We start from the raw sequence: 17676 nt of genomic DNA on the forward strand, positions 1-17676 counted from the left end.
TATATGCATCAGGTGGTCCCGTTCACGTTCTTGTATTGGACTATGATTTAGGCTCGCCTAGCGGTGGCGTCCTTTACCTACATCTATGTGCCTTTCTCTTTGACTCCCAAAAGAAGATATCATGAAAATCCAAGATTGAGTGTCCTGGTTTTACCTTTTTCATTGCCATTGTTTTATGTTTGCAACTGGACATTTTTTATTTGCACAAACTTTAGGGTTTTCTTATCAGTATGTGTAAACCAATTCATGGTTCTTGCTTATTTCTTCCAGTACCCACGGAGGCGGAGGAATGCTACAAAATTAGAATCAAAATCAAAATCGGTCCGTTTTTTATTTGCCTTTTCATATTAGAAGTACAAAACAATGTTAATAACTTTTATGTTGTATACAACAAATTTCACGAACTCTCTTGCACAAAAATCAATCTCACAACAATTTATTACCCAAATCTCTGTTATCAACAAATCTAAACACAGGAGCAATACACACACATTGAAATAAGTTAAAATGAGCAGTGTGATATACCTGCAAGAGTCTCCGACATTTCTACCACATTGATGGAAAGACATGACATCCTGAAGCTTCAAGCCATGTCTTTGAATCATTTACACAAGTTCAACATAGCCTTCCTAGTTATACTTCAAGGGTTCTTCTCTTTCCACCAAACCCCACCAAGCATCCACCATCACTCCTTCAAGGGGAGCTATGCAAAACCCTTCATCTTTGAATTCAGAACCCCTTCTGCTTCCAATTCCCTCTTTGGCGTCTTTACAGCCTCGCTTTTTGAATCCAATTTCACCACTCACCACTTCAAATTCCAAAACCAATATATACAACCCCTACGATGTTAAAATAATTTATAAGAAAAACACTGTCATAAAATTTTAACAGACCAAAAAATGTTTCGAAATTTACATGTGTAATAAAAATTAAGGAGCAAATAAGAGGTATCTACCAAAGCACAAACCTTGACAGAAGCCACCAAGAAATGAGCGGCCAGCTGAAGCATCAAACGAAACAGAAAAATGAGATTAAGAATAACGCTAAATGTGACCAAAAAATTTACCTTTTTTTTATGGCCCCAAAAATAACACAGAAAAAAGTACCTTTGTTAAAGGAACCCAATCCAACTCTGAGATGCCAACAAGAACCCAATCCCAACAATCCATCGCTCAAACTTTGTTAAAGGAGCGATTTTGAAGGGTAAAGACACAAGAACAAAACAAACCTGCAAATAAACAACCCTAAAAATCAATTTCAGAAGGTCGTGAAAGCATGGATGAGAGAGCGGTCGGGGTTGGAACCACGATTCTGCCAGCATTTAAGGGAGGACGAGAAGAACTCGTCGCCGTAGCCGTTGGGCTTGGCGATGACAGTAGACAAGTCGCCATCCGTGAGAAGAGGGTTAAAGGGACCACCGACACGGTTGGGGTCGTTGTCGCCAGACTTGTTGGCGAAGGTACGCCACTCGAAGTTCTCGTCGATGGAGTGGGACTTGAGGATGAGGCCGCGCTCAGAGTAGACAATGTCGCTGGTGGAGTAATCGGGGATGAGGCCGCACTCGGAGCAGACGACACGAGAAGAAGGCACATGGGAGATGGGAGAGGAAAACGCTTTTGCGCGAGAAGAAGAAGAATAGTGCGCTAGGGTAATATCAAGGGATATTGACTCGGTTTTCTGCTTAACCGATTTCTAAATGTTCGAAAAATTTTAAAAAATTGGAATTTACTTGGTTTTATGCCTCGGTTATGAAGCAACCAAAATAATAGACGATTTTCTGCCTCGGTTTCCCTTGAACCGAGGCCTATACGTTTATTGAAATTACAAAAAAGGTCACCGCATTCCAAAAAACCGAAGCATATTAGCCGCGTTAAAATCCTCGTTTTTGCACTATGGGCACCATAGTGTTGTAATCTTTCTCCTATGGGCACCATAGTTGAAGCTTGATTTGCTAAAGCCTCACTATCTCTTGATTGGTCTTTCCATGATGAGCAAGCATGATTGATTTATTTGCTTTGATTGAAGTTGTTTGCTTGAGTCACTAAACCATTGTAGTTGAGATATTTTGTCTAGGCTAAGTTTAACTTTTGTTTTTCATGAGTACATGAAAAAGTTTAAGTTTGGGAAAGTTAGTAAGTATTAATTAACTATTATTCACACTTACTAGAACCCTTTATTTGTCCTTACATAATGTGTTTTGTGTTGAATTCATGAAAATGTGTAAAATTTGTATTTAGTCTTCATAAATAGATTTAATTATCTATTTTTGGTTTATTTTGTTGGAAATTGGAAGATTAAAGAAGAATAGAGAGTTGCTGCCAAAAGTTCCTAGCTCAGCCACAAGCACTGCTAGCCCAACAAGTAGAGTAACTCTAGCCCAGCCAGAAAGTCTTGCGGCCTAGCTAATAGAGCACCTCTAGCCTAACAAGAGGATTTTGTGGCCCAGCGAGCATATCACCTCTAGCCCAATGAGAAGTGTTTGTGGTCCAGTGAGAATGCACTTTTTAGAGAGGGTTTTAAAGTGGTGAGAGTGGAAGAAAAAGGTAGTTTTTGGATGTGAAAACGCAGTTGAAGCTTAGGGGCGCGATGTGGAGGCACATTTTTACTTCTGGAGCTCATGGAGGCTACTTGGAGCATGTGGAAACATCCTCTTCTCCCTCTTTGGGTCTCCTTCTTCTCCCTCTTTGGGTCTCCTTCTTCTATCATCCACTTTTATAAGCTTTTAGGCTCTATATAAAACCCGGATAAAATAAAAATAGCTTTTATTTTTATTTTTTACATTTTTTAATATTAAATACTTAATTATAGTATAGAATTGGGTGATAAAAGTATTTATGAAAAATTAATTAGTATTTGTTTTGTTTTAATTTTTGGAAATGAGTTGAAGAAAGGACTTGGGCCTTAGTATGAAAAGAATGCATGTTGTGATTGATGATCTTAAATGGAGTGGACCCGCGAGAAGTTATAAAATGAGAATAAATCAATTTTTTTATGTGATGTATATATGTATGGCATGTGAACATGGAAAAGTGAATGGTAAGGCACAAGGATAGTTTTTCCATTTTGCAGGAAGAGACTTAAATGAAAAAGAAGGGGTTAGTAATGGATTCATGAGGGATCCGCTTAGGTGTGAATAATATTGAATTTATTCTTATTTTAATGCATTTGGTGTTAGTTATTAAAAAAGGGTATATATATAGTATGTATTTTTTCTTATTAGTCATTAGTTTGATGATTGCTTTATTATTGTTTTGAGAATGTTTATTACACAAGGGTTTGTTGCTTGATTGTGCGAGTTTAATATTGTTAATTGTTTTAGAATTGGGTTTATATTGTGATGCCCGGTGAAGCTCTTGGAAGTGTGGTGGAAGTAGCATTAGTACTTGCTCAGTGAAGCTCTTTAAGAATAGAGGGGTGGGGGTGTATACTTGTCCGGTGAAACCCAAGAGGGTGGTGGAAAGCATATACTTGTCCGGAGAAGCTCTAAGAGAGTGGTGGGAAGTGGTGTACTTGCCGGTGAAGCCTTCCAGAGAGTGGTGGGAGATGTCATTATGTAATGGTGTGGAAAAGTGTACTGGCCCATTGAAGCTCTTTAAGAGAGTGGTGGGAGGTGACACTCGACCGTATGTTGTATGTGAGTGACCCGATGGTGATTCAATATACAGTGAATGGTTTCAAATAAATTGGGATATGAGTTGGTGAATGACAGAGGAAGTATAGGTGTGAATTGCACTACAAGAAAAGTGGCAATTATATACAGATTATTATATACGGATTTTTATCCGTATATAATAGGGATGTTATATACGGATTTTATATACGGATCTGTGGAATAGCCTTACATACGGAAAAATCCGTATATAATGAGGTAAAATGTTATATACGGATTATCCGTATATAATATCGGTGGGTAAAATTGGCGCGTGTAAGCGGAACCTTTTCCATAGATAGATCCGTATGTAAGACCGTATGTAAGTTGACAAAATATTTACCCGCTGATTTTTTATACAGATATGGAGATAATTAATAACTAAAAAATAAAACTAAATAATATAGAAGTATCACTTTTCTCCCTCCCTCCCTCGAGCCAAGTTTCTCCCCTTCTCGAGCCCTAGCTATTCGTCCTTCTCCACTCGTACGTATGCCTCGTTCTCGTCATTAATCTTCCTCACTCACTGCAACCTTCTCCCTCGTTCAGGCTTATTCTCCCTCATGGAGCGTTATTCTGTATGCTACTGCAACCTTCTCCCTCGTTGAACCTCTCTCAAAGGCTAACTTGAAGTCTCCTCTGTCGAACGCAGTGAAAGGCTCTTCTATCGAACACACTAAAGGGCTTGGAAGCATTTTCCCTAAATGTGGTTGTGCGTCGTTGCCTGCCGAAACAATCTCGTTCAGCAAACATTGTAGGACGACCTCCGTGGTTAGTTGAAACCTTCATCTGGTAAGTAATCCAAATTTGCTTCATTTTCATAGTATCTATAATGTTACATTGACCGATTATTGTTCTTGTTTCTTTGGAGGTTGGAAATCCCGAATTTTGAAACCCTAGGTTGGTTTGTTCCCGTTGGAAGAGATAAGGTGGAGCTCCAATTGCCTTCTGCACCTTCCAGGTATTAATTCATTAGACTTGGGTTTGTGTTTAATTCACATTTGATGGATTTGTTTTATTGTGTGATTTTACTTTGTTAGATGATTTAATAGATGATAAGGAAGCTTAAGGTGACCGTGACTATGTTGATTTTAATTTGAAAGATGATTTCCTAAAAAAAATAGCTTGTCTGATTTTTGGGGGATTGGATTGTAAGCTTGTTGACATAAATTTTTTTGAGAGATAAGCATAATTCCTGAGTCTTCATTTAATAGATGGTTGAACAAAAAGTGATTCAAGGTTTGAAATGAAGTTGTCCTTCCCCCAATTTATTTTCCACATGGACAAATAATTTGCTGGAAATTGAATGGTTTCAAATTTGCCTGGAGAGAAGATTTGGACGAAGGTTGTCAAAATTGAAATTCACTTTACTAGGGACTCAAGAAAAAAGGCATCACATGCTGGACCTGTTGATGATTTTAGACACACTGATGCCAACTGTGGTCACATGATTAAAGTAAGTCAGTGCATAAGCTGGAGTTTGGTCAATATGATCACTATGAACTTCAAAAGTGTTACTACATATATAGTTGGAACTAACAAAATTAAGGAATAAGGAGAGCTAATTTATTCTTTGTCTATGTTTACATCATTCTTATATTGTTGGTTGGTACAGAGGGTATTAAAAAACATTTCTATCAAGGAAAATGTTTATGGCTAGGCCTATGGTGTCCGAACTTGTTATTTGAGTCATGTGAGAAATCATATGATTACTGCTAGAATTCAGACGTTAACGAGGAAGGAGCTAAAGAGAAGTTGTAAGTTGACGTGAGGAAAAGAGGGATTTGTCATAAGTTGTATGTTCAAAGTGTGTATCTTCAATTATTTTCCTTCATCTTGAGGCATGCCTGCGTGGTTTATAGTGCAGACAGAATTAACACATTACTACTAATACCTTTATGGTTTCCTATCTTAGTTCTTAGATTAGATGACTTTAATCCTGCAACCGAATAATTTTCATGTCTAACAGATATTTTATTGATAACCTTACATAATATTTCTACAGAGAGAATCAAGCCGTCAGATGTAGGTCTTGAACAAGAAGCACAATTAGTTCGGAATTGGCCTGGTCCAGCACTTGAACGTAATGGGAGCCATCAATCCTTGCCACCTATAAAATATTTGCATTTACATGAATGTGACTCCTTCTCTGTAAGTAAAGTCTCATAACTTCAGATCATGTTTACTCTGTCAGAGATTTTTATGTATTTGGGCCTTATATTAGCAATACTAACTGAAGTTTTGTTTGCTTTCTCTTTTGCAGATAGGAATTTTTTGCATGCCCCCCTCGTCTATCATTCCTCTCCATAATCATCCTGGAATGACAGTGTTGAGCAAGTTGTTGTATGGCTCAATGCATGTTAAATCCTATGATTGGATCGATGCATCTGGCTCTCATGATCAATCTGAAGGTCTATTTTCTATAACTTCATATATTTTACTATTGCTCTGTTTATGTTTTAGTCTTCCGTATTTACATGCGAGTGTGATTGATTGCCCTTTCTCCTTGCATTTACCTTCTTAAAGAACTCTAACTCCAGCCTCGTTGAGGTAGAAGAGATGGTAGCATTGTACTAGGCATCACCAAAATATTCCGATTGGACAGCTTAGATAAAAACTGGAGTAATATTAGTTCAGAAATCAATACGTGGCATATTTCCTTTCTTGATTTTATTTGGTATCGTTTGGAGCTTAATGAAGAATACGTTATGAAAAGGCTAAAGTTGTCATGGCACTGTAAAGTAAACGTGAATAAGGATAGATTGTTGTTCTTAGTTACTCATTTACTTCCTGATCTATTACTCTGTACTATTAAGTGCTTTAATATGTAAGGAAGTCATAATGGATTGATAGACCATGTTAAAATTGGAAAATAAGATTGGAAAATAAACATTCACTTAAAACTTTTCCAATCCTTGTTATATATTAATGTTACTTAAATTCCAAAAGTTTTATCAAAGACCATGTTAAAATTATCTTATATCATTATCTAATTAAAACTGAAATCGCTCATTCCATATAAAATTCTACAAGAATATTGAGAATATTTGGAAGTTTGTACTTTAATGTGAATATATGTATTCCCCATACATTTGTAACTGCCCCTGGACCTCTAATTTTATTGAATGCGATTTAGATGGAACAGATCTAGCCACTAAAATTTGGTTCTTCACAAAATTAAGTTGGATTGGAAGATTTACAGTTTCCTTTTGAAGGAAATCACCTAGCTTGTCTTCTTATTCTTCAGCTCATACATGGGAGTAATCTTTTCTTGAGGTCTTCACCAAGGAACCTTCCTTGGAAGAGGAAAAAAGTTTGAGTTTCTTTTTAGAAACTTGAAAAGTTTAAAGAATTTTCATTATCTTCCCTTGTGTGAAGCTTTCCATCAGAAATCCTTTTGAATTTGAATGGCTTCTGATCCTTTGTTTTGCATGTCATATTCTTCATGTTGGATAATTTTTTGATGGATTGACTGATTATTTATAAATTCTTAAAGCTCTACTTTTATTTATTTTTCTCGTCGTCTATTATTTGAGCTTGATTGGCTTCTTCAATACCATAGTGAACATAATTGATTGGAGAAGAAGTTCGATCTACATGAGTTGCATCTTCTAAACTACTTGTGTCACTTCTAAACATTTATTCCTTTTGACAAATTATAAAGTATAAACAATAATTTATCGTGTTCTTAATGCCTTATTCTGAACAATTTAGATTATTAGTTGTTAACTTATCAATTGACTTAGAACACTAGTGTCAAAGGAATGAAAAACGAGGGCTAAGAATTTTCTTAGAAGTTGACAAGTCGTCAAGTCCTGGAAGTAGTCTCTCCACTTTATAATTTTCTGGATCCTTTTTTTGCTGATACATCTATAAAAGTTAAGTTTCTGAACATGTTCTGTTTGTGTGGTTGATGAACATAAATGAGTATTTTAGTGTATAATTTATGACTTTTTTACTTGATTGTTTTTTATCTTTGTCTTATTTAAACTTATTTCGTTTTAGGTTCATGTCGCATCTGTAGAAGCACTGGGGCAGATGGTAGGTCTCATAACACGAGTACAGTTAAAGACTTCCCTACCAAGGCTTATCCCTACATTATTGGACTTGTAAGTATGGTCTTTAAAGCATTTTATATTTTAGTTATGTATGGTTCATATTTAATTCGTTTTTTTTTCTATTTAATGTTTGATTTCTCACTAGATTAAAATATGAAGAAACTTAAAATATCAACTAGTATTATCAGATGAATTCACATACATATCTTCTTATGTCAGGTATAAAAAAGATCAAGATATAGCTTTTTTGGGTACATGCAGTCTCTTTATAACAAACTCACTCCCTGGTCCAAGACAAGTGACATGAAAACTAATTACTGACTTCTAGTATAGATAGAAAGATGTTAAGAGTAAATAGTGAACATTCTTTTAAAATTAATTGTATAATTTGCACTTGAAAACCACTTTCCCTTAAGGGAAGAGAGAAAATTGGTTGCCTAAGTGTGGTTAAAAGCCAGAGAAATGAGTCAAGTGACTATTGAGTGTATCAAAATATGCAAATCTTTTAACATACCACAGCAGCTATGGTTGCAGATATGGCAACAGTGAGGTATCAATTTCATTTCATAAAAATATTTTTAAAATGGGAATAAAATAAACAAGTTTTAGTTTTAGATGATAAATTATTCGGGGAAAAGAATATACACAGAAACGATAATATGATAATATAAAATAATTGCAAAAATATTACTCACATTTTCAGAAACCTTTGGTTTTAATTATCCAGTAACGTGATTTGATTTTGAATAAGATGAATACAATCAGTATAGGGGCAGGTATTGATGGTTTTGAATTTTCATGTAACATACATACACTTACATGCTTCTTTAAATATAGTACATTGCTCTGCTTGAGTTTCAGAGTTTTGATGTTCAATTGCTTTGTCCATATACTGGTTTGTACTTTTCTTTAAGATTAATCAATGGTTGTTTTGCACAAGCTTATAGCATATGGTGATGTATTTATTAATGTAGCTGTTTTCCTTTCATCTTTGGTCACCTTTTATTTTTGGCATTTTTTTTTTGTTTAAAACTGTCAAAATGGTTAAACTGTTATTAAACCATTAAAACATTTAAAAATAAGTTTCTAAAGACTGCTAAGTAAATAAGAACAGAGATCAGATCAATAGCTAAATAGGAAAAAATAAATCCTCTTGAACAAATGGCTAAATCTGAAATACAAGTTTGATTTGATGATTGTCTAGGTGGGCTTTGAGATGATTGATGCATTTGCTGAATCTTAGGGGATTCCTATGAACACTTCCTATTCCAAAGCCATTTTCGGAAAAGGTTTGCCCGCTGCCTTGCTTAGATATTTCTATTTTCTGTTTTTCTGTCTATGTTTATTGTATTGATAAATTTTTTTCGCAAGTTGGTTTGTTGCAGGTTTTGTTGGTGAAGTTCTTGTCTTCCTTGCAAAGCCTCCTCGGACTTACATGAATCTGAGTGGTGAATTAGTAAGGAAACAATATGTGCTATTTTTTTTTCCTCTCTCTTAACCATGTGGATATTTAACTTTAGATTGTGCAAGTTGTGCTGTCTATATAGCTTGTCAATTTCCACTCACAAAAATTTATTGACCACGAGTTCCTTTAATCGCTTAAGCTTATAGTCTACTTTGAAGGGTAGCTTTTCTAATCTGCACATTGAAATTTACTCTTATTAGTTGGCATTTTTGTGAAGTTATATGTACTATCAATAGTTGTAAACAGTTAAAAGATTGATGTTTATATTCTGCAGGTCAATTGCAGCAGAAAACAATTTCCCATCCACCTTGCAGTGCATTTTTGGTTGCATTTATGGTACTAGGATATCCTCTTATTTAATGATTGAGCTTCTATTTGCTAATTAATGTTTTTTGTTGTTCTGAAAACTTGTAACTCCTTTGTTGCAAAGTTGATTGCTTAAAAATTGGACAGTGTAGTTAAGATTTTGCACATGCACTATAGTAATGAGACTTGTGCACTTGAATTTGCAGCTTCATGGTATATAGTTTATATGTGTACATATGAATATATTATCTTATAATTTGTCTCACTTTTCTTTGAGGTTGCTTGATTTTTTTCTTCTATTCTTTAAGTTGTTGAAATAGATTCTGTTACCAAGAAGGAAAGCTTATAGTACCTGCATAACTGCGTAACAATTTGCTTCATGGTATTTTGTACTCAATGATTTTAGTCTTCTGGTTTCAACATCTTCTTTCTGTCTGATAGTGTATCATTTGGCATAAATCCAGATTCGTATAGATCATTCCATGCTGTTTATAGTTTTAGTTTAAGCATTTATCAAGACAAACATGCAAAAAGTTTACTCCCTGAACCCATTTGATATTTGTTTTCTGCTTTTGCAGATTTGCTTTATGTTTTCTCGAATCTGTCAAGGAATCTAAATTTCATTGAGCATACACACATTGCTGGTTGGAAATTGTAAGTGAATTTGATTATTATGCATCTGAAAATTTTTTGTAGACTATATTCTGCATGTTTTTCTCCCCTGACTTATATTACTTATTCTATGCAGGAATCAAAGAGCAAGGCCCATCATTATTGACCCTGCCCTTTACTTATCAAAGAAATCTGATTTAGCATTGACCACTCAACGAAGAACCCTTCCCACGTCTTTTAAACTGTTTAGTGGTATGTCCCTATCGATTATCAAAAACCTATTTTAGAGACAGTGAGTTCTGAGCTACTTGTTAATTTTTATTGGAACTGTTGATTAATAGTTGTTTAACTCTGAACTTGATAATATATTGGGTCTTTCTTAAGAGTCAGCAAATTACTCTTATTAGGTTGAGCTTCATTAAACTAAATATTAGACATCACTCCATTAAAGTGTTATACCATGAGTTTGAGGAATTTTAAGCATACGGTGAACATCACAATTTCTTTTTATATAATTTATATATATATATAAAATAACATGCAGAGAAATTAGAATATATAGTGAATATTGGTTTAGATAGGTTAACATTAATTTTTATATTTATATTTATTGGTCTAATCCAGAAGGTTTGTCAATAGAATAAGAACTTTTATTCTGCTTGTATATTGTGCATGGGAAACTGCTATATACAGGGCATTTATTTAGCTCTTCTTAAACCATTATATACGGATTTATCCGTATATAATTTATATACGGAAATTATATACGGATTTATCCGTATATAATTTATATACGGATAAATCCGTATATAATTTCCGTACATAAATTATATACGGATAAATCCGTATATAAACCTAGCTACGACGGTATTATATACGGATTTTTGTCCGTATGTAATCCGTATATAAACACGTATTATATACGGATTTTGGGTCTTATATACAGATTTTTGCTGTATATAATACACTTTTTTCTTGTAGTGTTGGTTACTTTGACGAAATCATTTTGTGGATATATGTTGGTGACTTGGAATTCTGATAGTGCGACGTGTTAATAATTTGATGTGTTGTCATGTAAAGAGGTGTATAGGAGTATGATGATATGTGATATTCAGAAATCTTATTCTAAGTTGATGTTGAATACTTGTGTATGTTATATGATATGTTTTTGTTAGCTCACCCTTGCATGTTTGTAGTTGTGGTTTCCACCTACGATGATCGTACTTGTACGTGAGTAGATGTTGTTACAGATGTAGCTAAAGCAAATTTGAGTAGCGAGATACATAGGAGAACTATGGGATTTTAATTTCAATGTTAATAGTTTTGTAATGGAATTCTATGAACATTTTATAGTTGCATTTGATTTATGAAGTTTTCAGACTTCAGTTATAATAAATGGAAGTTTTATTTAAACTGTATCTTGGAATGATATCATAATTTAAGTGTTAAAAAGTTATTCTAAACCCGTGGCATCCCAAAATTTGGGGTGTTACACTCTCCATGGAAATGGAGAACCAAACCTATCTTGTTTGAAGTAGATGTATCTATTGAACTTTCTTGTATCTTATAAATGCTTTGATTATATATATGCATCTTCATCTAAATATTAATTTTTTGTTTCTACTCTTATTGCTTGCGAGAATGAGAATGTTCCTAGCTCGATTTGCGGTTTCATTAGGTCTTATGAAAAATCTACTGAACCCTAGGCTTGAAACAAAAGATCTAGTGGAGACTTTTGTCAAGTGATGGAACATGACCCATTAAATATCTAAAACCCTAGGTCCTAATGCAAGTTCGCTTGTTGAAAGATCAAGGGATTGACGCTTAGTAAGAAAACCTAGGTTCTCTCATTTAAGGGACTGACATTAGTATTTGATGGAGATGAGATGATTCAGTGTGTGCAAGAGAGTGAAGTCGGTGAAATCTACCCCTAGCTTTGCCATTCCATATCATTTCCACCATTTCTCCACTCCTAAGTGCCTCAAATTACTAAAGTTCACCCTTCTTTGTAAATCTTTATTTAGTTAAATATAACTGTAAGTTCGTAATTATTCTTTAGTCTAGATGAATTACTAATTATATGATTATTTAATATTACACGAGTCTCTTGGGAAAACAACACATGGTCTTACAATGGTTTTATTACTAAAACAATTTGGTATGCTTCCCAAAGAGCTAACAAGCATCCTACACCCTTTTGTTTACTGATTCTAAGAAAATTTTCATTCTTATTTTTTAGAATGGATAATTCTCTTCAGCATACAGAGGTGATATGTTTATGGAGCCACTCACAAAAGGTTTGAGATATATTGGCCATCTAAGATCTTTTTAATCAATTAATGTCTCGATTAACTATCTCTAGTGCCTATTGTTTAAAGTAGTATCCCTATATCTCAATCTAAGAGGGGGTGAATTGGGTTTTAAAACATCTTGTTCAAATTATTTGAAAATTTTGGTTCTTTGAATCAATTCACAGAGGTTTATGATCAACAATATAAAATACAAAAACAAAATTAAGATCACACATCAATTTTTATACTGGTTCAACTCTTAAGTTGAGCCTACATCCAATTTCCTCCAACAAACTTAGCTGGAGGGAATCCACTATATTTCAATTGTCAAGAATACAAAGAATTCACTTAATTGTATCCTCACACACACTCCAATATTCAAAACTATAGCCAAGAGAGGTTCAAACTCACACTCTCTTATGCCTTGCTTACACAGCTAAGGTGACTAAGAAAATCTAAACAATAAGATGTAACCCGAATGCACCACCTATATGCATATCTCACAAGTCTTTTTTCTTTCTTGAAACCTTGGAGAATTTGAAGATTCTTCAAAGGGTTGAGTGATTTCTCCAAGAATGATTCTGGACAACTTCTTGATGTGTTCCTAAGCTCTTGTTTCACGTTTTTTCAAAACATTGCAAAGTACTTTCTACCTGAAACAAGTTAGATCACACAAATATATATGATATGAAATTCAAATGCATTTAATCAATTAGGTCTATCTTTCTATTTTAATCGATTAGATTATTATCTTAATCGATTAAAACATGCAATATAGCCTTATTTTGTGTATAATGTGCTTTAACTGATTATGGTTATATCTTAAACGATTAATATGAGTAAATTTATGCAAATATAATCTTCTATCCAACTTGTACTCTACCATACATAAATTGTGCATTCTAAGATCTTCTTATATGATCCTAAGTATATTTTATTAATGTTATTACACAAGAAAGAACATTTGACATAGTTCATAATAAAAAATATTTTTTACTAAACTGGGGAGAGTTCCCTCTTAACATATAATTTCATAATCTTTATAATCTTATAACCTTATAACCTTATTACCGTATAACCTTATTACCTTACAACCTTATTACCTTACAACCTTATTACCTTACAACCTTATTACCTTAAAACCTTATTACCTTAAAACCTTATTACCTTACAACCTTACAACCTTACAATTTTACAATTTTATAATTTAGAAGTTTATAAGTTTGTAATCTTGTAATTTTTTAATCTTATAAACTTTTAATCTTTAAGGTTTAATCATTTTCGAGGTCTCTGTTTTTGTAGAATCGTTTCAAATAGACCCTCGTAGTTTTTTAATCTCAATTAGGTTCCTGTTCTTGTAAAATTGAGTCAATTGGAACCTTACCATTAATGGGACTGGACGACGTTAAAATTTTTGTCTCGTGGCATGGTCATTGCGCAAATATTAACCAGCACAGAAAGCTTGCATTACCTATAATTTACAAATGAGAAAGAATTGGGATTTCATTAAATCCCTAAATTCGAATAGGATGTTTTCTTTGAATACGATGTGGAAGGGCCATTCATACCGAGCTTCTCCACCTTATATCACTACCTCACCCTTACCTACCTTGCCGACGAGATAAACCACCATACCATCACTGTGCTCGCCATTGACAATGGCGCAATGAACGCCCTCCTCGACAAACACCATTTTTAGTGATTATTTCATTCCTTTTAAGAAGGGCACAAGAGAACTGAGGGAAGGGGAAGCAAATTCCAATTCCAATCAAACTACTCTCTCAATCTTTCATTTGCAATCTATCACTGCAATCTATCAGCACCCAAGTTTATAGAGGAAAAGCTTGGGAAACGCGAGACAACTGATTCTCATATTTATTATCCCCAATTTTTTCCTTGAACCCAACATCATTCACTTCATTTCCTTCTACCCCTATCACAAGGAAAAAAAACAGAATCCATTTTCCATAACTTTCACAAACCTATCCTAGACCAATACTCAAATAAGTTCACCATTATCCATTTTCTGAAAGTCATTATTATCTGTACTCAATTCATTGACTAAAAAACTCTACTTCATAATTCATCATCTTTCACCTGCAAGTTTAATTAAATAAAAAAAAATATCTAAGACCCATAAAATTTACCATTACCAAGGTTTGCACACAGAACTTTTCTTTTATAACAAGCCATCAAGTATACAAAGAAGAAGTTGAAGAAGAATAAAAAACATATGATCAAGGTGGCGTCAACGGCACAAGCGTGAGATCCATGGTGTCACGGTGGCTCTCCATATGTGTCGCAGATGATGGAGAAATTGAGTTACCTCAAAGAATGACGGCGCTTCCAACGTGGGTAAGGTCGTTGACAGTCTTGTTCTGATCGGTGGCAAGGGTGGCGATTGACTGGAAACTTGTCGGCCTTAGCGGTGGCCATATCGGATCTACTAAAGAAGGGGATGAGAAACAAGATTTAAGCTTGAATCTTTTTGCTTATTCTGTTTCTTTTTTTTTCTTTTATTTATTTATTGATTTAGGAATTTAATGAAATCTCAATTCTTTTTCATTTCTACTTTATACATTCACCTAATGGGAGCATTTTTTTGTCACATGAGTCACCATTTCAAGATACACCAAATTTAATGTTGTCCAGTTCAATGACAAGATTAATTAAGATCAGAAAAAAATAGAAGAATTACGTAAAAACAAACCATTAAACCTATTTAACAATCTTATTTATATACATGAGTTACGATTTTAATATCATCAAATTTGCATTCATTCGACATACAATAATTATAATTTATGATATACATATGTGATTTATATTTGATTTCTCTCTAGTATTTGCTAAAAGTTTTATATAAATTATAAATAAAATTAATTTAAAATATATATAAATACAAATTTTATTTTATAAATTAATTTAATGAAACTAAGTTAAACTTATACTTTATTTCTTAAGATAATATCATAATTATTGTTTAAGTCTATATAAGAAAAATAGATTTTTTATATTCCATTATCTCTAGTTTTATAGATAAAGAGATACATATATTTGATGTTTTATTTAGTTTTTTCAGTTTTACGCTCTTAATTACTACTGTTTAAAAATAATAATTCATAATATTTTTTTTTAATTTTATCATTTTAGTAAATATTTTTTTACTTCAAATATTTACTTATTATAAAAAAAAATTATTTATTTTTTATCAACTATTTTTTAAAATTTAAATAATTACTTATAATAAAAAAATTAGTTACACAATATTATTTATAACATTTTTAATTTCAATAATTAAAATTCATTTTATATATATTAATATCTCTAATTATATATATTTTTTATAATTTTATTTTTTTAATTTTTTAAAAAATTTAAATAATTTATAGATATTTAAAATTGTGTCACATGTATACACTTACACTTACACATGTAGTAGAAGAGTACTGACAATCAATTACAACACTAGTCGATGGATAAAAGAATAATTAAATATTACTATAATGCATGAGTAAAACTGCTAGTGGAAGAATCTCACACTATTAACTCAATATACTTTTTTATATTATAGAAATAAATAATTAAAGTAAAATAATACTTTATTGATAGTTATGTTTTATATTATAATATATAACAAATAGTTGAAAATATTAAAATAATAAATATCGGAGTAATTAATTAAATTTTGATATTTCATAAATTAATTTATTTAATATATTTTTATTTATAAATACAACATGTTTTATTTATTAAAATTTCATAATAATTGTTTATTTTAATTTGAAAATTATTTTAACCCTGATTTATATTTTTAAGTTTTTATTAAAATATTCTTGAAATATTACATCAATAAATAAACTATAAACTCCACTCTCTTTTGTTCAATATAAACAATTCAACTTTTGATTTTTCTTTCTTTCTTTTCCATTTTAATCGAACCAAAAATGTGTGGTAGTGTGCTGATGATTGTGGAAGTAGAAAAACCTGATACTTAAAAAAGTTACAAGTATTTGATATCTTTATACAACTTGTTCAAAGATTTTGTTGTGAATGGAACAATAACTCCTCAACAATATTTCCAATTCATATTGGTGCTATTATCTCGTAATTATCCACAAAAGAGTTGGATAATACACTGTTAAAAAAACACATTTTCTGTTAATTTTCTTAAAAATATTTATAAATTTTGTTATGAATAATAATTTGCAAAATTGATATCAATTTCTTTTGTAAATATTCTGTACAACATTTTTTACAGAAAATTTTATAAGAAATACTTGCAAATTTATAATGTAATAAAAAATAATTATCTGTAAAGGAATTATATACCAACAAAAGTTCTTAAGACAAATAGTAGAAAAAAAAATCTTGCAAAATTTAATGACAAATATACAAGAAAAATCTCATGAAATATGAATTATTTTATTAATGATAAGAGTAGGAACACGTTGACGAGAGTGTAGGTACAAGTGGAGATGATGAATTTTGGACATGGATTTTGTATTAATTTATTTGTATCTTTGTGTGTGTTTCTTTATGCATATGCTAATGATGAACTTTTGTGTGGTTGTTGATAAAAAAGAAATTCAAAGAACTAAAATGTTTTCTTTAAGTTGTAGCGTAAAGCTTTAAACAAAAGAATGCAATTTCTCATGTTCATACATTCCATATTTAAAAAGATTTAAAAATGTTAGAATGTTCTCCTTTTGTGAAGTGAATAAGAAATAAGTGGTCCATCAAGCAAAGATTAAGTACTTCTCAATTGTCCTTGTTACCTCTACTCTAACCAACCAATCGCATATTCACATTGTAAAATAAAACAACCTATGTTTTTTTTAATCTTGTTAATATTTTTTTCCTTTAATTCTTCATCGCATTATATGTTAACGTGATATTTGTCATGTAAGACAAAATAAAAACTATCCATTATATGTTAATGTGATATTTGTCCTCCAACATGAAAAAAAACGGTCCATTGTATATTACAAACACATGTATTTTTACTTGAATTTTGAGCGTAAATTTTTAGATACTAACAAGATCTTAACAATAATTTGATTGTTATATTTTTATTGTAAGAACCTTTTTGTTGTTCTAAGGAGAAAGATTTCACTTACAAAGATTTTCTGATGATCCAGTCACTTACTAAGAGAATTAAGATTTATAAGTAAGAATGATTATAAAAGAATTGTTCATAAAATGTTTTCTCAAAGCCTTCAACTCTAAAAGAGCGTACAAACTATCTGTGCAAAAATAATAGAAATACAAAAAAATAAATAAAAATCTGAGTTA

The 17676-nt window shown here is 32.1% G+C and overlaps 1 protein-coding gene across 5 annotated transcripts; it reads left to right on the forward strand.

Moving 5' to 3' along the window:
• The first annotated feature begins 4049 nt into the window (after nucleotides 1–4049).
• On the forward strand, nucleotides 4050–10473 carry LOC124838203 (uncharacterized). 5 transcript variants are annotated; one of them, XM_088093035.1, is made up of 11 exons: nucleotides 4050–4227; nucleotides 4302–4441; nucleotides 4521–4610; nucleotides 5655–5800; nucleotides 5913–6060; nucleotides 7655–7758; nucleotides 8912–8930; nucleotides 9072–9163; nucleotides 9447–9508; nucleotides 10057–10132; nucleotides 10227–10473. In XM_088093035.1, coding segments are annotated over exons 5-10 (411 nt in total). In that variant the 5' UTR covers nucleotides 4050–4227; nucleotides 4302–4441; nucleotides 4521–4610; nucleotides 5655–5800; nucleotides 5913–5927; the 3' UTR covers nucleotides 10058–10132; nucleotides 10227–10473. The 5 variants fall into 5 exon arrangements, with proteins under 5 accessions (XP_087949161.1, XP_087949160.1, XP_087949162.1 ...); XM_088093034.1 differs by having other exon boundaries at nucleotides 4050–4441; XM_088093039.1 differs by having other exon boundaries at nucleotides 4057–4441; nucleotides 8912–8996; nucleotides 9079–9163.
• Nucleotides 10474–17676: the final 7203 nt, after the last annotated feature.

The sequence above is a fragment of the Vigna umbellata genome, chromosome 6, assembly GCF_029865625.1.
Source record: "Vigna umbellata cultivar VRB3 chromosome 6, Vumbellata_1.0, whole genome shotgun sequence".
NCBI classification, from domain to species: Eukaryota; Viridiplantae; Streptophyta; class Magnoliopsida; order Fabales; family Fabaceae; genus Vigna; species Vigna umbellata.